The sequence below is a fragment of the Python bivittatus genome, unplaced genomic scaffold, assembly GCF_059951505.1.
Source record: "Python bivittatus isolate LINGU-HERP-01145 unplaced genomic scaffold, Pbiv_v1 ctg000480_np1212, whole genome shotgun sequence".
NCBI classification, from domain to species: Eukaryota; Metazoa; Chordata; class Lepidosauria; order Squamata; family Pythonidae; genus Python; species Python bivittatus.
The window spans coordinates 90,451,847-90,478,265 of NW_028277075.1; the positions used below are offsets into that span (position 1 = coordinate 90,451,847).

Consider the following 26,419-nt stretch of genomic DNA (forward strand, 5'->3'; position numbering starts at 1 on the left):
GAAAAGAAGTTAACAAGCAATTTCCAAAAGTGATTAGAAAAGGAAGTATGCAAACCCAGTGTCCTTTTGAAGGCGCCGACCGTGGTTATTCCCTCATCTTCCAGAGCTCTAAACCTACCGGAGTCTTGCAGTCTCCTCAGGAGGAGCAACTATCTGGAGCACTTGTGGGTGATCTCAAGTCCTCTCCTTGTCTGGTCATCAGCTCTACTTTTAGTGGAACTGTCTGCAGTTCACCATTTCTTCCCCAGAAGTCCAAAATGAGACATTTTATTTTTGTGTGATTAAACTTAACAGAAGAAGGGTAGGACCTGAATATCTTCTATGAAATGGAATAATACACCATGAACCTTACATGAGTAGCATATTAAGATGTTGTCTCTGTTTACCTCTACATTGTTTTTAGGGGGTAATACAAAGGAACAAAGTCTGTTCTAATAGAAGAAAATATATGTCACTCAGGGTTGAACCGTGGAGTCCTTGGTGCTCTCTGAGCTTGGTTGTTTGCTTGTAGACATTTCATTACCCAGGTAGGGTAATGAAACCTAGTTGGGTAATGAAACGTCTGCAAGCAAACAACCAAGCTCAGAGAGCACCAAGGATTCCACAACAAAGTCTAGATGGAGTCTCCTTACCTTTATTCTCTTCTTTTCCTTTTATCTTAGAGCAGCAGAAAAGAGAAAAAGCAAGCAAAAGTGGTGCAGCTACTAACTTCAGAAGGGAATATGTTGCCACTGATAATAGACAAAACATTACCATAAGATCAGTAGATCTAACTGCAGGCTCAGCTCCTCTTAAGAGCCAAAGCTTTCAATAGATTTCTCTATTGGCAATAAGGCTTGGTGTTTTTGCAGGTCAAAGAAGCAAAATCCCTTTCTGTATTGTGGTGAAGATCAAAGTTTTGGAGTCTGATATAAGATACTCAGCTCCCAGCATCTTTCCATCATCAGCCTGTTCATTATGATTTATTTTTCTTAAGTGAGCTATTGTACTCTGAAGTATAATTCTTGTAAAATATCTTAGTCTTCGATAATATATAAAAAGTTTTAGAATCGTTTGAAAATAAGGTGATTTTAATACTTTTTTTAAAAATGTGTGATGCAGCAGAGACAGACTTTGTTCTTAGTATTATTAAAAGCTTTGCAACAACACAGCTGATTTCCATTATGTTTCTCTCCAAACTTTTCAGTCTTCTTCCCTTGCTTTTTCTCTTCCTGTGCTGTTTTAAATCCATTTCAAAGTCACCTTCCACTTTGAATATCTCTAGTTTTGTTTCATATAAACCAGAAATATATTGGATTTTAGATACAATTGAAGATAATATATATTTTTATTATTACTCTTCAGAGTAGATTTAGTTGAGAGGGGCACATGGCATTATCAGAGCCTAGATTAATGCGGTATTAAATATACATTAATTTGCAGTGAGGCTATAAACGTCATCAGCTAACTGCTGTTAAAATCAAACAGATTTTTAGAAAAGGACTTTTCTTTCATTTTGCTCATACCACGGTTGGTGCCTTCAAAAGGATGTTGGGTTTGCATACTTTCTTTTCTAATCACTTGGAAATTGCTTGTTAACTGCTATTAACTTTGGATCAACAAGTCTGAAAACATCAGGTGAGTTTCCTTCAATCCTTAGTGAAAGTAGTTTTAAATATAAGTTTAAGATTTAAATATTGGAATAAACAGCCAAGGGTGATTAGAACTTTGATTTTGGAAAGTTACAAACGGACTAAACCCCTCTCAATTCACCCCAAATCACGCCACTAAAACTCAGCCGTGTTGGTGCCAAGAATTGGTGGCAGCCTTTGGGCAAGGAACAGAATCCTCCTTAAATCTCTGCCCAGAGGTTGGGAGGCGACACTGTGGTCCTGACCCCCTTAAACACTGCCTACTCACACAATGCTGTAAGGGCAGCATCACTTTCTAAGCCAGAAGTGAGATAATAACGCTGAAGTGTTTGTAAGAGTGTTATGCATTGAATTAGTAGCCACTGAATTTATTATCTTTCATTGGTTGTCTTTTTTTTTTTTTTTTACTAACCCAGTTATTTCTTGTCAGTAGCACATTCTATACCCAATTCATTTTGCTTATCTGATCTATTTGTGGAGTGTTCTCTTAACATTACAGTTCAATATCTCGTTCTTGTTTAATCTGGAATCTTCACTAGTTCTTTAAATGTATTTTATTTTTAATTGCAGAGTCAATGCTGTAAAATACCTGATGAGGGCTATCATATCTGGACAACAAATATCCAGATGACCACTAGATGGCAGTGAAGAGAAGCAGAACTGGGAGCCCTAGTTACTTAGTGGACTTTTCTGCATCCTTTAAATAGTTCTCACTGAGAGTGTTTCTTCAAAAAATGATCACATCTTTTAGCAATTCCAGTTCCTTCTTAGATACAATGTGCTGAACCTTTCATTCTCCACATTTGTTAAGCATTATTCTGTAGCTGTTCTGGGACTTGACTGTAAACTAGTTAGTTTCTTTTCATTTGGAAAACATTCAGAATTCAGAGAGGTCAAAACCCCAGAATATGATAGAATATGTTTCTTTTAGTGTTAGGGAATCTCTATATCCTTCACTATCTTCATTTTAATCATCTTTCTTCTAAAAATATATATTATAAAGGGATTTTATAAAGAAGCCCAACTTCTCCTGATCTGTAAAAGGGTAGTTTTGCTGTGTGTACGGTCTTTAACACTTCCCAACCTTGATGCCTTCTAGGTTGTGAATTTCAGTTCCCAGAATTCTCCAGCCACATTAGCTGGTGCTAAGAATTCTGGGAGTTGAAATTTAGTATCTGGAGGGTGCTAAACTTCTCCATGATCATCTGGAAATGAGGACTAGGTGGCTTTGCACTTTGCAAAAAGTTACAGGTGCATATCGCAGTTGGGTTAAAAACACCAAAGGCGCCTATATTTGTGAACCACTTAAATGGCTTATTTGTAAAGCAACATAGTGGCTGGTTTGAGTGTAGCAATCATGAAGATGTAATCCTTGGGCAGATATATTTGGGAACAGAGACCGATGTCTTTTATGGATTTTTTAAAATTAATTAGGGCTGTAAGCAAACTGGGGGATGGAAGTGCATGATTTTAGAGCTGATTCAGACATAAAACCAAATTACAATTTTATACTGCTTAAAGAAACCTGCATCAGTCTGGCTTTGCACATCACACTAATTTCTCCTTTTAAAAATAAATCACAGCTTCTTCTTTCTGGACTCACAGAGCTACTGTTTATTAGAATATAACAGGGATAAAGAGGATTTTTAAGCCTGGCTTGTTTTGTAGTGGAAATGATAGCTTGTAATCAACTCCTAGGGGCCACACCAAAGAAAGAGGAAAGGAAATATTCGGCAACATATGTCAGATTAAGGGCAACAATTGGCCTGCATTGGCTTTTGAAAAACAAACAAATTAGGATTTATACATGTTCAGGATTTGGTTTAGGATTTGGTTGGACCGTGTCCCATTTCTTTATAGTACAGTATTTTTTCCTCTCTTATACCAGCTTCTACAAATTTGTAATTACTCATCTGCAAGATCATGTGGGGAAAAGGTGCTTCACTTAAACCTTATGAAATTAGGCAAAGTGATTGATGTGCGTTGAAACCAAGAGCATGGCTTAGAGCACGGTTCCTCAACCTTGGGAGAATTCTGGGAGTTGAAGTCCACACATCTTCAAGTCGCCAAGGTTGAGGAGCCCTGGCTTAGAGGATTCTTTCCAACCCCATAAAAGCCCAATTCTGGGACATGGGCTTAGAATGGAGGGATCAGCAGCTGCCTATCTGCCTCTCCCATACGCATCTGGACTTAAAAATTGAAAAATACACTTTTGCATAGATGCATGGGGGTACTTCTTTCTGTAATTATATTTCTCCACAACCCCCTGCTTGATCTGATCCATTTTTGAACTTGAACACTCTTTTTCCAGCTTCCCAGCCCCCCAACCCAACAAATTTGATCTCATTCTGTTCTGTTTTCAGAGACTTATCCTACTGACATAGGTTTGAGCCCCATTACATAATTTCTTTCCAAAATTCTGGCTGTGCTACAGCTGAAGGACTTTTTATGTGGCTAAAGGAAAGCACAGCAATTAGCTTTTTTTCTTCTTCTTCTTTCCTTCTACCTATGGATTCTTTTTTCAAAGGATTTTTTTTTCTTTGCTAAAGCTATGCAATTTACTCTGTTTTTTTGTTTTTTGTTTTTTTAATATCTTTGCAGTAGTTCTTGGGAACTCCTCCTAGCAGTTGAATTTGCCCTTGTGGTTGTCTGAGTACTGTTGTGGAACAGGCCATATTTAAGGGAGAGAATATGACAAGCATTCTTAACATAAGAGCTAATGATTTCTTTCTATGGCAGCTACATGAATAACTGTTTGGCTTCTAAAATTGCCCAGTAATTTTCAAAAAGCAAGGAGAGAGAAATCAAAAGCACATGGTTATTCTTTTTTGCAAGAACTCATATATACATAAATTGCTTTCTTCAGCTTTATTCAGTCCTTCGGTGTTACTCAGAATGTGGGCCAGGGAGTACAATATAATGTACAATATACTACAATTGATGCAAAAATGAGTTAAACATCAGAGCTGAATGCCACATGATAGTTTACCCTGTATATTGAAAAATATGTGTATACACACACACACATCACTGAGCCACTAGTGTGATAAAACAAGTGCCTAAGAGCATGCCTGGATTCAGATTTCTTTACAACTCAAGGCACGTGTGGGACTTGATAAGAGAATTGGCTTCCTTGTTTATAGCTTCTGATAGGAGAAAGCTAAATATTTTGGAATGAACATACTAAGTTTGAAAGGGAGTTACAGAGGAGAGAGCTTCTTCAATGCCCCATCCACCTTTGTCCCTTTCTTCCTCTTTCTCCTCCTCCTCCTCCTCCTTCCAAACTACTTTGCCATTTGCTTTGGAAACCTGGTGGCAGTAGCAATAGCTCTTCTCCATAACATTGTTTTCATCTTCCATGCTAGCACAGGGAAGACAGACATCACTGACTGTGTATTGACTTCATAATGCCAAGGCCCTTGGTTTGGTATCATGTAGTGCAACCAAAGTGGGGGAAATGCTGGCAAGCAATATCAGGGAGCCTGGTCACCAGCAACAGGCACACCCCTATTGGCATGATGTATAATTTGAGATTCTTGTCATAGGCCGTTAACAAGAGGGTAGAATTAAGGAGGTAATATCAGGTCATGCATCAAACTTTTGCTACCAGCCTGTGTTTTGAATATGGCTTGCTGAGAAATGATTGGTTTACATCAGAATATCTGTAGCTAAGCTAAGTGTGGAATTGGATGTGTAGAGCAATATAATTAAATTAATATAATTATTTCCTTTCTTTAGATGCAACTAAATATTTTAAATTTGCTGTGAAATATGTTTCACCTCGTCTCTTAAAGCTCTTTTTTGTCCCTCTAGTAGCACCTTTTTTCATGATCTGTTCTGCTTCATGTAACACTATTTCATGACTTCACTCTTTTCTTTGACATAGTTACCAATGTTCTCTTTATCTCTTTCATTATCTTTGTGCTTATTATCCCTCAAGTATCCTCCTTCCTGCTTGGCAATTTTGTACAATTTATTCTAGACAAAAAATCCACATTGATCCATTAGCCAGTGGGCAGCTTAGTCCCAGAAGTATAAATTTAGGGAGGAAAATGCTATTTTATTTTTCTGAAAACTGGCTTGTTTGTTTGTTCATGCAATGTATTGACTGCCTCATCCTCAAAGCATTGAGGCGGTTCACAGATATTATGGCTAGATATAGGGTTATTTGGTTGATTTGTCTACCCTTAGAGTAGTTTCTAGAAACAAAAGAAAGCATGAATTTTACCAATGCCAAAAACTCATTTTACCAATGCCAAAAGTATAGGGCATTTCCACATATCACAGCATTCAGAGAGTGGCCAATGTATGGAATCCAGAAATGGGCAACTTTGATCATCAGGTGATCATCAAGGTGTTTCAAACAATGTCCCTGTTTCGACAATCCTCATTGCAACATCATTTTGCAGATTCTCATAGTAAGCAAGTACTGATTTCATCTTAATGGAAAACACTTACTGACCTACTTTACTGGGCTTGTAGCAGTCACTCTGCAGTCTTATTATTTTTATCAAAGTGTTTGCATATTTGAATTTCCCCCCTTGATGGACATCAAGAAATTCATTAGTCTCTGTGCTTATAACATGCAAAAATGGTTTGCTTATTTTCATAAACAAATCTATAATTGAGATTCCATGCTGATTCACATATGGTGCTTATGAGTCAATTAAATTGCCCTAACAAGCAATTACCAGTTGGTTGCTTAATTTATTTTAGCAAGTGATGTTAGTCTTCTCAAAAGTTTGTATATATATAAATCAGTAAGTAGAAGAAATGCCCTTTTCTAGGCCTGAAATACTAGAAAATATAAATTTGGGAGATCAAGTATAAAAACATAGCAGATGTTATCTTTTCTAATATGTGTGTTTTAATATCATTTAAAAGATTATAATGCAGATACATATACATACTTTCTGGAAAGATTATTAAGTTTTGTGCTTACTAGGGTTATGATTATGCACATGAAAGCTTGTAAATAACAGAAATGATAAAGAATCATCCTCTTTCATATGTTAGCATGCATGCTTTCTAATAAGGACAATAATGAAGATAATAAAGTATGTACTGGCTTATAAAGAAGCAAATCCAAGTTACTTCGATGCTTCTTGATAAGTTACATCATGCAACTTTAAATCAGCATCAGCAGATTTACATCTGCTTTTACAAAGGGTATCAATTATTGTTTCTGAGTGGGACCCATAGTATGACATTAAGCTAAGGGTGGACATATTTTTTTCCAAGCTGAGGCCTCATATAATTTTTAACTATTTTTTTCCTGCTGGAAGAACGCTATAGTACACATTTAATGACATTCTGACATCACCAGATATTTAGAAATTATAATTTCCATTGTCAATTTCAAGAGTAGGATATGCTAGTTTATTCTCACACATTTCCACATCAAAGAAACATTTTTACATATTAAAACTATGTGATAAGGCCTTCTTTGCTCATTAATATATAGTATTTGATGGCATATAAAGCCATGAGGTTAAGTAAGCAACTGTCAATATAATCTCCTTGGCATTAATGAATATGGTCACCTATAACTTTTTAATTACCTAGAGAAAATATCTCAAATCAGTACAAAGAGTAACCTTTATTTCATCTTCTAGGTGGCTTGGAGAGATTCTGAGAATAAGAGTGAAAGCAAGAACCAGAAATGGAAATTTTTTTAATAATAATGTAATATAGTGCTTGGCTGTAAATAAACTCAAAGGTCTAGGTAGACTTAGTAAGATATTTTCTTATTATAGTGGTAGATCTCCAGTATTTTGAGGATGCTATTTTTCTTCACTGAATAGGGATTGATCCAAATACTTCAGCTTATCCTTCTACATTTCCAAAACATTATTAATGCATTAAACATTATTCTGTTTCCCCCTTGTTTTGCATTTCAATTTAATTCAGTTTGTCAAGGCAGTGGAAACAACTTTGTTGTTAAAGTCTAGATTAATCAGTAATCTTTGTAATGATCCAGCCGGCTTATTGAAGATGAGGTAGAATTTCAGTGCAATTATCACATCATTCCACAGCTTTGTGGAACAAAATACCAGTCTTACATGGAATCATAGCACTGAGCTGGATCATAGGAGTTTAATTATAAAGTATGAAGAAAACATACTGTACATTCATAAATTCTCAGTCAGAACTCATCAACTTGAAATTTTTCCTAGTCCATGAAATTACAGATTTAATAAAAATCAAAATACAATCATTTTTTGTAAAACTTTTTTTTTTTTTGGCAAAAAATCAGATAAGGTTGAAATTTATTATTTAATCAAATCAGCATGATTTAATAAGTCTGGTAGCATGATGTTAAACATACTTGGAAACAGTATTTAATCCTTGCAGTTTTTACCTGTTCTTTACTTCTGTATATTATTTTCATCAAAGTGAACTGCTATATCAATGCTTCTTGAATTACCATGAATATTAATTTATAGAAAGTGATTAGCAGCAGCAAGAGAATTCATAAAAGAAGTAGGATAGTATTTTTGGACACCTTAAATACAACTTCTATGTATGTATGAAATATCTCATTTATTTACCCAATTTATAGGCTCCCCAACTCATAAATGACTTTGGGCAACATAAAAATTAAAAACAATATCCAATACCAAAAAGAAAATTTTAAAAACCTTACCAAACCACCAAACCAAACAAACCAGGCAATAACTCAGGGACTAAAATACCCAATAAAATGATAAAATTCCCACAAAGCACTAAGCTGCTTAATCCAGCACCTGGAGAAAGAGCCACTTCTTCAAGCTGATTTAAAGAACAGCAGAGGTCAACCTCTCTCCCCATCAGCACCAAATGCTCACAGAGAAAAAAGGAGAACCATTGCAACACCATGCCTCCCTCTCCCAATCACTGGAGGCATTCCAGAGGAGTACCACAATCAGTGATATTGAAAGCCACTAACAGATCAAAGAGGATCAGGATTGTTGTGCCACCTTATCCTGGTTCGACCAGAGATTATCAACCAGCATGATCAGTACTATGTACTGATTGGGACTATACTATGTCCCAAAATCCAACTGATAACAGTCCAGATAATTTGCTTCATCCAGGACCCTCTGGAGTGGCAATTCTGGTATAAAAAGGGAAAGTTGGAGTCTAGACAACTAAATTTAAATCAGTTTGAAGAAGTGGCTTTTTTTCCAGGTCCTGGATTAAAAAGTTTAGTGCTTTGTGGGAATGTTATTGTATTGGGTATTTTAGTCGCTGAGTTATTGCCTGGTTTGTTTGACATCAAGTGGGGGTTGGCTAGCCCCTTAGAGGCCTGGCATTTGCTGCTCTGAACCATCGGCCTCCTGGACTCTTTCCTTCTTTTTTAGTAATTGTGTGTATAGGTTTTTAATTGTATATTTCTTTATTGTTTTTAACAAGTTGTGAGCCACCCAGAGTCCCCCACTGGGGGGAGATGGGCAGGGATAAATCTAATAAATAAATAAATAATAAAGAGACAAAAAGTGTCCATCACTGTTGAATCCAATGATGGTTTCTTGAGTGGGTGCACACCTGCCTCCTTCAAGGCAAGCAGTACCACTCTCCTTTCAAAGATGCATTAACTCTATGGAATAGCCTCTCCCCTGAGATCTGGAGGCCCCTAACCCTCCTAGCCTTCTGGAAGGATGTGAAGATGTGGCTTTTCTCATTCAGGTTCTGGACCAGTATGATAGATGAGCCCAATATAGTGATTGTGCAATTGAGTTTGTCATACAGTGCTTAAGTTATTGCTGTATTTATTTATTTATTTATTTATTTATTTATTTATTTATTCGGCTTGTATGCCGCCCATCTCCCCCACGGGTGACTCTGGGCGGCTCACAATTAACATTATGATCATGTTAATTATGTTTCTTATGTTGGATTTATAGAGGTGTTATTATATTGTTTTTGTTATTTACTGTTAGCCTCCCAGAGTTCATATGTAAGATGGACAGCCTTATAAATTTTATAAATAAATAAATAAACCATCACTTGGATGCAGCCACATGTCACCCTCTGGGCAGTCTTAACTAGCCAGGTTGGGTATGGATGTAAAGGACAGATGACCAGATTAGCAGTCCTAAGGGTCCTGTCCACTTTAGGAGTTACAGAGTCAAATGCCTTCCAAATAACAGGACAGAATAGTGCCTTGGTCAACTCACATGGAGTCTCTCAGTTGGAATTTAACTCAGAGTGGATCTGAATGATGTTGTTCCTCATAAAATAATTTCTCTACTAGTACTATTTTTCAAAGTAATAGCTTATAAGTGTTGGGTTATTCTGCCAGAGAGCAAAACTGTTGGCCAGAGAGCTGAGGAAACCTGCTGTGTGTCCTGTCCTCAGGCTGGGTCAGTCAATGTGAAGTTGTAAATCCAGCAAGCAAAGACAGCGTCATAGATACAGTCCAAGTTCAAAGGAAAGAGAGTTCACAGGGCAAGACTGCGCTTACGGTCTGAGTCAATCCAGGATTAAAGTTTACAAGAAAGCACAGCACGTTTGTAGCATCGGACATGACCTACAAGGTTGGGCTGTTATAGAAAGTATTCTAGAGCTAGATTACAAGAAGCTGTAAGCCACTGCACACAGTCAAGGCAAACCAAGAAGATAATAAATGTTACTTTTACTAAAAGAAGTGACACACAGAAACTGAGTCTCCTGCCACAAAGAGAAGGTTGGGCAGTCCATTATGAGGTTGGGCAAGAGAGGCACAAAAATGTTGAATAGTATACTTGTTCTCAGTGACGCATCAGTCATTGGAATCCTTTTATTTTATTAACGTTTCCTTTAATAAAAACTACTTGTTAGGAGTTCTTGTATTTTAAAGAGTGTGCTTGGTTAGTTCCAGCCATGACTTACTGGTTGAAGCCTGCCCCTGACTGAGCACAACTGACATGGATCAATCCTGCTTTCCCATCACCAGGTGCTACCAGGTTTTGCCACCTGTGCCAGGCCAAGAGGATCCTCTGTGCAGCTGGGCACTCTGCTACTTCTCGACTTTCTAATTCTACAGTATCAAGGATATTGGGAGTAGTAGATCCTAAAAGCTTCTTTCTGCTGTTGTTAGGGTTGGGACCTAAGGATGAGTCAATCAGGAACATGATGTATTTCTTGCAGTTGTGGCTGTTAAGATTTTTTTTTTAAATATGAGCAACATACAATATAAATCTCTTCCTTGTGACAAGGCAACTTAGTTGATTTTGCCAAGATTACTCAGCCATGACTAAGTGGATTTTTGAGATTTGGTTTATGTATGACAGATAGTATCTGCATATAGAGTGCTTCTGTTCACTATTCTTGCCAGTCAGCTATATCCTGTTTCATGCACAATTTTTTGCCTCCATCCTGAATCAGTCAACTGCCTTAGTCCTAAGTGGGTGTTGAAGACTTCGGTCCTATTTAATTAGAGATACTGATTGAATTCAGATATCCAGATTTATTAATAGAGGAAAATGGAGAACTTAAGATGAAGTCCAGAGAACAATTGGATTTAGTTTCAATGGTTTTCAAATGCACAATTAAGAGAAAGATTTAATATAGATAAAAAGGTAACTGGAATTGAACAACATAAGACAGCATTTGAAACTGAATTGTGAATGAATGATGAACACGTGATTCCAAAAATGTATAAACTTTTGTTAAGATTTGAAATGGAAGAAGAACAAGTTAAAGATTGTATGATAAAATGGGCTATGAATTTTGGTTATAATATATAGACGGACAAATGGGACAGAATGTGGGTAAATGGGATGAAATTCCATTGTGTTATAGTTTAAGAGAGATTTTTTTATAAAATGATGTACCATTGGTATATGTCACCAGGGAAATCATCAAAGATGTATAAAGGTACTTCAAGTCAATATTAGAAATGTGAAAACCATGATGGGACATTTTACCATGCATTGTGAAAAAGCCAGAAAACTTTGGTACAAATAACACACAATGATATAAAGAATTTTAAAGATTAATATTGAGAAAAAGCCAGAACTCTTTTTATTGGGACTTATGGATAGCCAGTTAGAAAAGACTCATGGAAGACTGACATTATATATGGTAACTGCAGCAAGATTACTATATGCACAACAATGGAGGAATACTGAAATTCCCACAAAGGAGAAATGGATTGTGAAGATGACAGAATTGGCAGAAATGGCAAACCTGATCTGTTTGGTCAGGGACAAAACAATAAGTACTTTTACAAAAGACTGGAAACCTTTTATGGACTTTTTGCTGAAAATGGAAAAAAAAGTGAGATTATGGATTTGATGATTGAAAAATGATTAAATAAGAGGCTGAAGGGATTTTTGTAATATCAAAAGAGGAGGGATAATGAGTTTGTTTATAACTGTTGAAAAGAAAGTTGAAAGTTGCTTATTTTTTTCTGATTCTTATTTCTTTAACTATCTTTTTTTGTTTTGCTTTTTGCTTTTGCTTTTTTTTTCTATTTCTTTTCTTACTATTTTTTGTTTATATTTGTATTTTACTTATGTAAAAATTCTCAATAAAAATTATATTAAAAATACTTTTGTCCTGTGCAGAATAAACATAAAATAAAAATAAAAATCTGCAGATACTTAGTACAGGAAGTCTTTGTTTAGCAACTGCCTCATACAGTGATCCTTCACAATTTGTGATGAAAAAGTAACTTTGCAACCAATCCTCGTATTTATGACCTTTGCAGGTTTGTAAAGGAAAGGAAAACTGAAGTAAGATTGTGAGCACAGTCACGGTTTCACTTAGCAATCGCTTTGCTTAACAACCAAGTTGCAGGTCCCAATCATGGTTGCTAAATGAGGACTACCTGTATTTTCCTTCCCATCTGCAGATACCTTATGCATGGAAGTTACTATTTTTGGCTGCTTACGATTCCTTAATTACTGGAACTTTTTTTTCACTGTTTTGTATGGCAATAGTCTACTGGGGGAGGATTTTGCTTTGGAGGATTATATTCTTAATCTCCCTCTAAGTGTTTTATGTTAGCATAGACAATCCATTGAGCATTCCTAATAGATAAAGTACTTCTCCAGAAAAGAGAAAAGCCTCCTGAAAAATTTTTAGCCTGTACTTATATGAAGAAATTATTCTCTGTGTTTTATTCCTATCTGTAGTTCTTTAATGATGTTTATAGAGTCAATAAACCTCATTTTTTCTTTTCTTTTCTTTTTTTGGTGACCTGTATAGTACTGTAGTAGCATTGTTACAACTGGTCTAAATGTTCACTCTGGAATTTTCCACAAGTCCTAAAACATTTAGAGAGATGAATAGGCAATATTAGAATGTGTAAAGAAAGAAGAGAAAGTATTATCTTCTTTGAAGTAAGGATACAGTTCTGAAAAAAGTCATATAGTATTCCACATACCAGTTACCGTCGTCAGAAATAGCTTAATACAAATTCTTCATTTTTGGTTAGCATCTTATTTTCTTGAAAAACTTGATATGTGGAATACTATATGACTTTTTTCAGAACTATATCCTTACTTCAAAGAAGATAATACTTTCTCTTCTTTCTTTACACATTCTAATATTGCCTATTCATCTCTCTAAATGTTTTAGGACTTGTGGAAAATTCCAGAGTGAACATTTAGACCGGTTGTAACAATGATACTACAGTACTATACAGGTCATGATCTAGATCACTGATTCTAAACTTATCCTGTGCCTCCAAGACGTTTCCAATTTGTTTATTTATGTCTTCATTCATTCATTTTCTGCAGTTGTGACATGCACCTTGGAAAATAATCATTCAATAGGTGCCAGTGAGTGCTTGAAGTGGGCAGGATGGATGCCTTCCCTTGTCCAAGACTGCTCAGTGCCTTGCAAAGATGACTGCATGTTCACTCCTTGGTCTAAATTTACAGCATGCACTTCTGATTGTGAATCAACACGGACCAGAAGAAGAACCCTTACAGGTATTATCAGTATTTTATGCATCATCCTTAGTCCTTTTGTTTCCAAAAGTCCATGGAACAGTCTTTGGAGATTTGCCAAGGGCAATTAAATGTATTCTTGTTTGCTCAATGTTGACTTACTAACAATGAGTTCCACTACTCTGTTAATTCAGCAAGTCAGTCAGGAGGGCTACCTCCTCTTAAGATGTCTAGAGAAGACATAATTTCATCAGCAAGTCCCTTAAGCTACATGAATGCTGGAATTATTCCAGATAGCCAACTGCAGCAGAACTTTCTATTTCCTATATAGAATTCTGGCATCTTTTCAATGAGATTTCCTATATAATCTCTCAAAGGACTGCTCTTTCCAATTACCTAAGTGTAGAAACTGTGTGGATAATGTTGTATGTTAGTTATTGCAGAGGTTCATGGGAATCAAACAGAAATGTGGATGCATGAATTGTTATAGCACTATATACGGTTAATGTACTGTAGATATATTACTTCAATGGTTTTTGCATGTGTAGGATGTAAAAATACCCTACAAATTACAATTGTATGATTATTTGAAGCTTTCTTGATGTGTTTATTATTTTATGAATTGGGTTTGTATGGTTATATTTCAGAATTCATGCAGGTAGTCTCCTGCAGTAGATTCAGTGGGTTGCACGCATACATGCCTGGGTAAAGTATTACATTCTCCAAACTCTGAAAATATCCATTTTGTTTGATTTCACAAATGCAGCATATGTGGTGTTTTTATACCTAAATGATTGTGAACTATATTGCTGGCTGCACATCTACACACGTTTGCAGTAGTATATCATTATGTCTTAATCTAAAAATACTACAAAGATTTAGTGCTTTTCTATAATATAAATTATTGTGTGTTCCTGCCACATCTGAAAATCACTACTCTTGACTGGTCACAGCTAATCACTGATTTTGGTTTCCAAGCATAGTGTAAGTATCACTTAGCAACCATCCTTACTTTTAGCAAAGGGATCTGCTTTCTCCTCCCCAAATCCTTACTCTGCTAGGAAACAAGATGAATTAGTATCATTCACAGGTCTAACATATAGTTGTCTAAAGAGAGAAGAGCCTAAAGTCCATTCAGAAAGATCTACTGGACAGCACCTCACAAAAAGTTTTTCAGTGGATAACAATGTTGCTCAATGAACTTTTATGCTGACAGCTACTGTAGCTGCACCTTGTGCTCAGTGTTGAAAGCTATTATATTAGAAGATGAGGTGGGCCTGATTTATGGAATAGAAAATAATCATTTGAAATAAGAAATTACTAGTTCTAATCCCATCTCAGTCATGATCATGCTAAGTAGGTGACAGGTGATCATTTTCTCAGCTTTAATCTTCTACCTCAGTAATAGGTTTAATAATAACAGCCACAACAACGATGATGATGATGATGCCACCAATAGTTATAGGTGCCTTAGGTGCAATCCCAAACATCTGGAGCACCACTTTAGGACCATCAGCACTGACAAAATCACCATCAGTCAATTGCAAAAGGCAGCTTTAATTGCGACAATACCTTTAACACCATCAAACTACAACATCTGCCTATCCCAGGTCCTTGAGAAGGACTTGACAGGTGGATAAAAATGCCAAATCCACACAATCTGTCTGACTGTGTGACCAACCATCATCATCATCATCTTGTTATCCCTTAAAGGGATATTATGAAATACTACATATACAGTAGTTTATAAAATTCTCTGAAAGTGCTAAAGTATTATATAAATGTTTATCATCATTATAATAGCATCCTTGCCTTAATCAATTAGAGATCTATTGTTTAACTTGTCATTCCATCTAAGGGAATTTCTTCCAACAAAAAACACAATCCATCATCTTACTGTTCAGCAGTGACAAGAAATTGAGGGTTGCTGACTAAGGAGGGATAGTCCTGTCAGTTTCACTTTTGCTGACTCTCTAACCTTTCCAGCTACAAATTATATTTGGTCTAGCTGTTTAATATCCAGGAATTGAAGAAAAGTCTGTATTTGTGAATCTGTATATGCTCTTTTTTAGTGTACATTAAAGCTATGCAAACTCTTCAAAGATGTGGTTTGCTGGGATTAACAGGACAGCAGTATGGAGTGGCTGTGCATGGATATGCATATGTAGAGGCCCTTTGGAGTAGCCCCACAAGTCTGCAACAGGATGTAGCTGCTTTAATTCTTTTTTAAAAAGGTGTTTCATGCACCCTTTCAAAGGATTTGCATAGCCCTAGTGCATAGTGCATAACATTTTAAACAATTTTTCTACAAGAAAATTACATTTTTCTATAAAATCTGAATGTTTCTGTTTATATCCCCTAAAATGTATGTTCCTGTGGTTTTTCAAATGCTCAAGAGAGTGCAGTCTAAAATTCTGAGAACCCTCTTTCAAATCCCTAGATGTGGTTTGCTGAAGGTTGGTGCAACATTTGACTATCCATGTTTCTTCACTAATTAAAGTTAATATTCCTTGTAACTTAATAATTCCTGATAGTTGTCAAATGAGCTGGATGAAGACCATTCTAAGGAAATTTTTGTCATAAAAACGTATGCTTCTTTAAAAACTGTACACATTGCTGTCTACATACTTTGAAATTCTGATTCTTGCCCAGAATCATGGAGATTGAATTATAATTCTCATCAACGCTAACAAAAGATGCAAATTATACATGTGTTTGGAAGCAGAATTCAACACCCATAATCCTTAATAAAGGAAATGCCAATCCATTAAGATTTCCATGTAATAAAGGGTTTGTAGGCTACACTGGGAAGTTGTAAACATCTTGGAAGAAGGCCATGGCAAACGAGTTCCAAAATTACATAGATACATCCCCAAAATCTGGAGGATTTTGTCAGTCCAGTTTCTCTCTTGGGGGTAAGAAAACAAGTTGATGAGCAGAATGGAGGAACTCAGGTGAGTTTTTCTCAAGTCAGTCAGTTAAAATGCCTTCCTTCCCTCCCCTCCACCCCCAGCAAAGCCCTTCAAGGTTTGGTGTTACTTGATGAGGCCACCTAAGACCTCTGGCTCACTTTCAGTGCACTTGCTGTTCTCCAACCCCTTCTCTCATGAATGTACCTTCTCAGAATTAGGCAAACTACATGCATTTCTTGCAAGTTCTACAGCTATTTAAGTGACTACTTAATGATCTACTCCTTACTCATGACATACATTAACATTGATTCTAGCTTTTGGCTTCAGTAGCAAAAGTGTCTTCAATTTTATGTATGTTTCTTTCCAATATTCTGTTACAGAACCTAAAAGTTGGGATCCTGCCAACTCCAGGTAGTAGTTCAACCAGAATAAGGGTTTAATCTGTTCAAATCATAATTTAATTTGCTGTATGTTGCATAATCTGGGACACAAACACACATGGGAGCTGAAAAAAAAGATCCTCTGCCACTGCTTATAAAATGGGCTTAATATTATCTACCTACCTTATCTACCTATTTATCTATCTTTCTTAGATATGTAACGGAACATCCATCATATCACTGTTATACTCACAGGAACAAATTAGAACTCATAATTTTTTTAAAAAAATAACTCAAACACTTGAAACTTCCTATTGGTCTTTGAGGACAGTAGTTACAACTGGTACATTACTAAAACTCTCATGTCTGTTTAATTATTTGTAACCTTCAATTGGGTGAAACAATGATTCATATAGCAACAATTTTTCAACCAAGGTACCTGGTGGAAGGAAAGAAGGGAGGGACGGAAGGGAAGGGAAGGGAAGGGAAGGGAAGGGAAGAGGGAGGGAAGAGGGAGGGAAGGAGGGAGGAAGGGAGAGGGGGAGGGAAGGAGGGAAGGAAGGAGAGAGGGAGGGAGTGTAGGAAGGAAGGGAGAGAAGGAGGGGAAAGGGGGAGGGAGGGAATGGGGAGGGAGAGAGGGAGGGGAAAGAAGGAAGGAAGGAAGATCTCTGATGCTCCCTGCCAGCTTCCTACAAGGAAAGTCAATGGGGAAGCCAACAGGAAGTCAGAAGTTGCTCCCACTTCCACTGCTTTCTTGCCCTTGGTCATTCTGTTTCTGTTTAGGTAAGGAAATATCTCTGAAACGATGACACAACAGGTCACGGGTTGTCTAGTTATGACTTAAAGTCTTTTACAAGAGAGAATCAACATGAATTATAAGAAGAGTAAGTTTAATGTGAGAGTAATTCTTATTATTTAATGACCTATGCTTTTGAATGAAACCTTAAACAGAGCTTGGAAGGATGTTACTCAAAAAATGATACTTTACCTGCAATAATACAGCAAGCTATTAAATGATAACACATCATGGTTGGTTGCACAATCAGCCAGATGTTTAGACTGGATTTGGCATTTTTATCCACCTATCAAGTCCTTCCCAAGGACCTGGGTCAGGCAGATGTCATTGTTTGATGGTGTTAAAGGTATTGTCACAGGATGTAAGCTGTTCCAAGTAAAGCTGCCTTTTGCAATTGACTGATGGTGATTTTGTCAATGCCGATGGTCTTCAAGTGGTGCTCCAGATGTTTTGGGATTGCACCCAAGGTGTCTATAACTATCTTTGCTTTCTAGTTGTTCTACTTCTGTTTACAGGTCTTTATATTTTGTGATTTTCTCCAGTTCTTTTTCTTCTATTCTGCTGTCTCCAGGTATTGCAATGTCCACTATCTATACATTTTTGTCTTTCTTATCAACAGTTGTTAAGATGATGATGATGATAATCTTAAAAAGTGATAGTTCTTGAGCGTTCTGTAAAAAATTAAGCCCTGGAAACTCTTTATGCCAGAAATATTTACAAAACGTTCATGTTTATTTTCTGTTTTAGCTTTTGATGTCTTATCTCAGCTAATGGAATACCAAAAAGACTAAAATATATTCTTCATAATATTTTGGGTATAAAGAGTGATAGTAACATGTTTTTCATATTATTTTATTTGTATTTGTGTTTACTTTATTTGGTCTAACATATGACGCAGGAGTAGAATCAATGTTATGCTTACAAATGGGAAAATTCCTAAGCTGGGCCAAATTAGATATTACAGGTAAATGCATTTGACTGTTTCCTAACATTTTTTAAAAATATAAAGCAAAATTATGCATTTATGGTCTTAAGATAGTCATCTTCTGCAGCTAGTGCTACCTAATAAATGTGAGGCAATGTCAGAGTCCAATGATGGGAGACACTAAGGATGCAAAATTATTTTGAGCAGCGTATTGTGAGGAGTGTTTTAGGCCAACAGTTTTTAAAGGTCTTTCACAAGAATCTGTGTGTTAAAGCCTAGTGAGATCTCTAAAAGTTCATCACAAAACTAGGAAAACATTTTGGGAATACACAGCTATTGAGATCTCAAAATCATTGGAAAGATGTGGGGAAAAGTTTCTTCACTGTTCACAGGCAGATAGGATGCTGATTATTCCCCTTCGAAACAAAATAAAACAACAAAGGGACTTAAATAATGTGATCTGCTGTTTGCACTTCCTATCACATTTTAATGCAAATATGCTATGCAGAGCTGAGGCACTGATATGGCAGATTTCCATGTCTTAATTCAGATGTTATTGTATTTATTAACATTTTGTCAAAGTGATGTGAGCATCAGCAACATTTATGCCATTTTCATAATATATGAGTTAGATCTTTCCTTGCCAAAGAAAGACCTGTAGATTATGCATTTATTCTCATAATCTACAGGTAGTCCTCGACTGATCACCACAATAGGGACCGGAAAATTTGTCATTAAGCGGTGTGGTCGTCATGTGATAGCATCCAATTTTACATTTTTTTGTGGTGGACGTTTAGCAAATCACCATGGTCATTAACTTAATTACATGGTCATTAACTGAATCAGGTGGTTCCCCATTGATTTTGTCAGAAACCAGCTAGGAAGGTCGCAGATGGTGGTCACGTGACCCTGGGACATTGCAACTGTCATAAATATATGCTGGTTGCCAAGCACCCAAATTTTGATCATGTGACCGCAGGGACACTGTGATGGTTGTAAGTGTGAGGACTGGTCATAAGTCACTTTTTTCAGCGCTGTTGTAGCTTTGAATGGTCATTAAATGAATGGTTGTATGTCGAGGACTACCTGTAGTCATAGCTTGAAGAAATACGTCAGGTACTTGGACTTTGCATTATGCAAATAAGTATCCTCTCTTCCTTCTGCATCCATAATGCCCCAAAATTTGAAATTCCCCTGGCTCTTCGAAGTTCTGATAGCCAGAAGTTTCCAGAAGATAGAAAAATCAGTTGTATAAAAATTGTCTATCCTGCTGATAAATAAACAAAGTTAGAATTCCCCAGCCTTTTTACTTAACATATGAAGAGGTATTGTTTCACAGATGAAAATAGCTTTGGTTGATTTTTTTAAGATAGCAAGAAAACTGAAAGTATCATTGTTCTCTAATAATTGTACTGATTCATCAAGAAAAAATTGGCCAATTTGGAGGCATTTAGGGAATATCTTCCTCCTGTTTTCTGTGTGTTAATATTAAACATGCACAAAATTAGCTTGCTTCCTACATCACATTTAATAGCATATGTTATCTTATGCTTAAATCTGTGTGTGGGTTGCACATTTAGTATTATTCATCAGAGAAGCATCCCCCAGTAAATGCCTGTTCAATCTAATTTAAGGTTACGTGATTTTGGAATCTGTATTATGAAACTAATAGAGAATGAGAGTTAAGCCTTATGTTTAAGAAAGGCACATTTATCTTATTTAATTACAAATATTTTTCCCCTATTAAGTTTTTTAATGCTGAAAATGATTTGTATTCAAATTGATGGAACAAAACAGTATTTAAGGCTGCAGATTCTTGAAAAAAAGAATTTTAGAAAATAGCTCTGAAAATATTAACATATTAATTGAAAGGAATGGGAAAGTATTGAGAATACTGTTGGGGTTCTCAAAGTGGGAGAGTTCTGTAAGAAAAATTACTGTATTGTGGCACCAAGTGAGTCTCAGCAAGCAAACAGGTTGAGTAGGAAAATGTTGGCAAGTCTTGTAAACTACAGTCATCCTCACAACATGCGCATCAAGGGAAGCTGTTTATATTCAGTTGAACTATTCATAGGACTCCTTACAGGTATGCTCTGTGACATTTCAAAGGGTGATTCAGTCTGAAGGAACTTTGACTGAATTACCCCTTCAAACTGAATTTTCAAATATCAAAGGCAGTTCAAGGCATCCAATTGTACAGTATTGAGTGTCTTTGAATTGCTTTAGAGAGATTCAGAGGTGATTCACAGAACTGGTGGAATCTGAGCATGCTTGCATTTGCTTTGCTGTCTGTATCTCACCATACTGCTAGCATCCATTTAGGGGGGATCTGCTTGGTGAGAAAGAGAGAGACAGATTTACTTTGCTGCTCTTTTTTGATCTGATTCTCTTTTTCTTATATGATCCACTGCCTTTCCACAAATTCATACTTGTTTATCCTACCCTTCCTTAACTGACAGTCAGCTTATCTAACCTATAGAATAATCCCTATTAAACCATGTATCAAATCTATTCACAGTTCTCAAACTCTTTTAATTGTTTTCATTCTCCTTTCATTTTCCACTCTTCTCCAAAAAGTTGTTTTAAAAACTTCAAAAAATAACTTTCCTGTTATCATTCTTCTACATTTTGTTTATTTGTTTGGCTTGTCTTGTATTGAGCAAGTGGTCTTGTTCCTTGTGTGGGTAGGGGTGCTTGCTCGTAAACACTTGCATATAATACAAGCTACTCCTTTATATTATAATGCATTAAATATGGGATACTAAGAACATAGATACCATTCTCAGACTTAAAAAAAAATGCTGCCCCACTTTAGAAGAGATGAACCTTGTCAACAACCTGTGCTAGCAAGCCTGCCACCCTAGAAAGGCATGTGGTCAGTGAGTGAGGAACTCTTCGATCTTTAGTAGAAACTTAATTTTCACCCAATTTTGGAAAGTGTTTATATTGGCCTAATATATTTCTGCACTGGTTCAGCATAACGTCTCTATAGGCTGTTTGCTGAAGAATTTGGAAGCTGCTAGGCTATCCTTTCCTCACCTTAAGAAGGCAAGGGGAGGGGGATAATTTAAAAAATGTGAAAAATAAATATCTTTAATAAGAGAGTGGAGGAACGCTTCTAGGGTCGATGGGCCAGTTATGGTAGGAAGAGGTAATTCTGTTTTCTATTTGATTTGATTTTTAAATTCCACACATTACCAAAAATATTTATCTAGCTGAAGCAATGCTGAAATCTAGGAATTTTCAAAAATTTGATTGTGGAATACCTACACCAAAACCAATAACAATTATTATTGTTTCTAACAGACATACAGTTGGATGTTTGGTTTTGATATATTTCCCATACATAACTTTTCTTAAGACTAGCCTTCCAGCTGAGTATGTTGGATTATTATAGTTAGTGGGTGGAACCACATTGTTGTCAAGCAAACATTGATCCTTCTATGGCTCCCAGAACCACACTGTCAATCTTGGGTAGCAGAGCATATGTATGGCACAGTTTCCTCCTATTCAGTATACATAAAAGAGCAAGCAAATAGACCTTGTCCCAAACAAGACAAAAAATGGGTATATTCACCCCCCCCCCTGAATGATATCATTACATCATTGATCTGCCATTTGTAACTCCTGGCTGCCAAAAATAACATACGTACATACATATATACATATAGTTTCTAGATGCCACAACATGTTACCTGCTTCTGTTGGCAACATTTAGAGCAGTGTTTCTCAACCTTAGCAACTTGAAGATGTGTGGACTTCAACTCCCAGAATTCCCCAGCCAGTTGAAGTCCACACATCTTCAAGTTGCTAAGGTTGAGAAACACTGATTTAGAGGATACTAATACTGGGAAGGCTATCCTGATACTTTAATCAAAGCTTAGGAAGTTTTTAGGTGGTAGACACTTACACAATTTCATTTGATCTTATAGATGGAATTTTAATACTTAAAATGACTAAAGTCTCATGAGATTTCATGTGAGAACACAAAGTTCATGAGAGCTCTGGGTCATTTTAATTTCTATGTATTTTTATATTATTTTTAATAAAATCTTTTGGCATCACTAAATGTTGTTTCAGAACCACTGTTCTAGGAAATGGAATACTGTGGTTTCTGGCATAGATCCTAAATTGTCCCCCAAAACTCCTGAAATCCAGGTTTGCCCAGATTTCTATAGATGAGCCACAATTTCTGAGCTAATGTAATAAATAATGAAGAGTGAGAAATTAGGTGTATAGTGTCTTCAGGAGGTTTGCCTGCTAATCAGTGTTAGAAAAAGACTTGAAAAATTGAAGCTGAACTGCTTCCATGCCAGAATTCTGGAGAATGGACTTAGCATCTTTATGTGGAAACTCTATTCAATTAATTTATAAAATAGATTCAAAGAAAGAGCTGCAACTTACTCTTCTACATTTGTAGGGTTCCCTAAGTAACCATAGGCTGCAAATGGAGAGTGAAACAATAAAATTATTTTCTTCAGTTAATTATGGAGGGGAAGAACAGACTTTTGTTTTTGTTTTTCTTTTTTTTATAACAGAAGTAATCAGACAGTTGCTCTCCTTTTATTGTTTTGTGCTTTATCCAAAAAAGTCTTTCCAAGTTCCTTTAGGTCTCCTGGTTTCCCTGGAGATAACTCCATTGTCTTGGCTCTCCAGAGCTCTGACAGTAACTAACAGATGTTTTTGAACCAACTCTGCTGCTGTATTTACAATTCAGATTGTTTGGTTCTAACTGTATTAAAACCCTTCAAGTATAAATAATATGACATATTGTTATCAAAAGCAGCAGATGTAACGCTAACAAGCATATTTTCCTGGTTGGAACAGGGAGAAGCAGAAAGCGAGACAAGTGCCAGAATACAGAAGTGTATCCTCAGCTTGAAACGGAACTATGTCCTTGCGCAATGTTTACCTCCCAGCCCCATGGGAATTGGTCAGAATGCATAATTTCTGTAGGAAAAACGGAGCTACAATTAGACCTGAGATTTCACAGACATGCCAAAGAATGCGGAGAAGGTGTGCGCTTCCGAGCCCTTGCCTGCTATGATAAGACCGGCAGACTTGCAGAACCCTCTCAGTGCAACCATTCAGGTAAAAGAGCATGGAATGTATGCAAACATCAGGCCCTTAAAGGTAGTCCTTTGTTACGCCTCCTTTGGTATCCAGCTAATGTTGCACTTGCTGTAGCCAACACTGATGTTACAATAAATCCCATAACATAAGACAAGAAAAGAGAATACAGTTCTGTTAACCAAACTGACTATGTCAGTGGGCTTTAAGAAGATAATGTGTGTAATAGCACTTCCTTAATAACATCTATTAATGAATATCTATAGTACCATAGCTGTACAGAAGCTAGATTTTAGATTGGCAGACATGAATGAAAAATGTTGTCTACTTAATTGTTTTTATTGTAAACTGCTTCAAGAGGGGACAGCATGGAAAGCGGTATGGAAAATATAAAAATATAATCTCACTTCTCTTGCTATAGATGTGAACTCCAGCTAATTATTCTCTAATTAGTTTGATACTTTAGTAAATCTTAAGGCAAAGCTACTTAGTTAAAGAATAACAGCTGTATGCAGTATGGCTTCCTGCTATGCCTGTCCTAGAAATACTATATTATTAGGGTGGGTAGGTTCTCTCCAAAAAGAAAGCAGCTTAACATTTTGCAAAGTGTGGAAATTGGCAATTGACCACCTCATGAATGTCATAAACTGGAGTTACATTAACAATTGTTCCCCCTCCAAAGCTGGAAAACATTTCTCAACATCTAATCATCATATTGTCTATTCACTTTTTGCATGTTGTCACACTCTGTTCTGTTTTTGTTATTGCTATTTTTGTTGTTAATAATTAGTATTGTTTCTGACCCTTTAGTCTTGTCTTTGCTCAGCTTTTTCTTATTTGATTTTTTTGTCATGCATTGCCTCTTTTCATCAGCATGCAGTATCCCCAATGGGAAGAATAGCCTGTTAACAGTGTTCAAGTTGTACCCATCAGTTTGACTGTAATGAGAATCCAAGGGGAAAACCAAACAGAAGGAGACAGTATGAAGCTTCTCTGTAATGGGGGCGTTCATTGGAGTATAACAATTCCATTCTAGCAGTGACAGTAAATTCACAGAAGGTAGTTCCTTATGAATCACTGCACACCTTTCCAGATTTTGCCATTTGAAAATTTATGTGAGAAAAAGTAACACAGACAAGTCATTTGCTGGGCAGGACTTCTCCATATTTTTATAGCTTGGCAAAAATGTTAAAGCAGGACTCTTTGGAAAAAGTATGGTACTGATAAGTTCTTGTGAATATACCTTACTGGGAAAGCAGAAGAAAGTCAGGAAAATGTGTTGCCTGCAGAAGCCATTTCTTGTCCTTGTACACTCAGACATGTAGCTTTATATGATTATTACTATTTAAAATGCTCTGAACTTCTTCGTTTTATTCGTCATCACAACTTCATTATGTCCACTGCTAGTAAAATAAGCCCAAGAGAGTCAATGTGATTGATAACCTCATCTTTTTCTAACTAAAGTCCAATACTACCATGAATACCAGCCTATGCAAAATCTGACCTAGCAAGCCACCTTTAGTTCCCAGGATGTGCATTGTTGCTTCCTAAAAGTAGTAGTAATTATAGTAGTAATTTCTATTTAGTATACCCTTTTAATTACATTGTAATTATTTGTATTTTCAGAAACTAAAGAGGTAGAAAAATATTGGAAGGTGGGACTGCAGGCCTGTTAAGCTGCTTTCTTCTTAGCAGCTCATCCATTGTCAAGGTCTGATCTAGCTTTATACGTCCTTCAGACAGAACCCGATGTAATCATACTTAGGGCCAATCCATTGGAAAAAAAATGGGCTTAAATCAGCCATAATTAATTACCATTGTTAATAAATTTTGATTGAGATTCCACCCTGGAGTTTATACCATATCATGATAATTATTAAATATATCAGCATGCCAAAATTGAGACGTTTATTTTTGAATGTGCAATTTATCAAATAATAATAATAATAATAATTTTTTGCTTTAACTTACTTTTCAACATCTGTTGAGATATTAGCTATTATTGTGAGATACCAAAACAGTAACCAGGGTGTGGGTGTCTCAGACAGTTATTTGCATGTTACAAATTGCAATATTATCAGAATCCATAGAATGGTTCATGGGGTCATGAAGAGTCGGACATGACAACGACTGAACAACAACAACATAGAAGAGTATGAAGGAAAATCTGTCAACAAGTAACAGCCTAAGAAACTCTTATTTGTTATGGACTTCATCTTAATTTGCATGTGTTTTATTAGAAATATAATCTTCTCTGGACTGTTGGGCAGTGTTGGGCTTCAGGGTTTAGTTATTGTGGCCTAGAGATTTCCTGGCATTTCACTGGCAACTGTGGCCTTTAGCCAAGTTGGTTTACAATTGGTGCAGGTAGGTGTGGAGTGGTCTGGGCTGGGGCAACTTATACCAATTGGAAACCAGCTCAGCTAAAGACCAGTCAGAAGTCAAGATACCTGGCTATAAAGACAGGAGCCCAGTCAGTCTCTGAAGATGCCAGGTTGATAATACATATATGGAAAATGTTGAGTACAATTCTCCAGTAAAAGAACAGGAAGAAATTTATCTCAAATTTCACCATAAGATTTCCAATATATCTTTAATATGAAATTGCTATATTATTAATAATCAATATCAATATTCCATACTTCCTCCTGCAATTTTTTCTTATAGCAACACCCCATGAAATAGGTTGAGCTGAAAGAGAGTGACCAAAGCTTCTATGGTTGAGGATGAACCTGAATCTGAGTCTCCCCAGTCCTACTCCAGTTTCTTAATCCATATACTACCCTGGCTTTCATCCATTCCTTCTGGGCTCATGATTTACACCTCTTCAGATTCCAGCTTTTC

At 36.4% G+C, this 26,419-nt stretch overlaps 1 protein-coding gene across 1 annotated transcript in view; it reads left to right on the forward strand.

Moving 5' to 3' along the window:
- Nucleotides 1-26,419, forward strand: part of THSD7B (thrombospondin type 1 domain containing 7B) — a 307,764-nt gene that overhangs the window by 141,419 nt on the left and 139,926 nt on the right. Inside the window, exons 12-13 of the mRNA XM_088145129.1 lie at nt 13,340-13,534; nt 23,333-23,596. Coding sequence (XP_088001255.1) covers nt 13,340-13,534; nt 23,333-23,596 — 459 coding nt within the window. The remainder of the gene's footprint in view (nt 1-13,339; nt 13,535-23,332; nt 23,597-26,419) is intronic.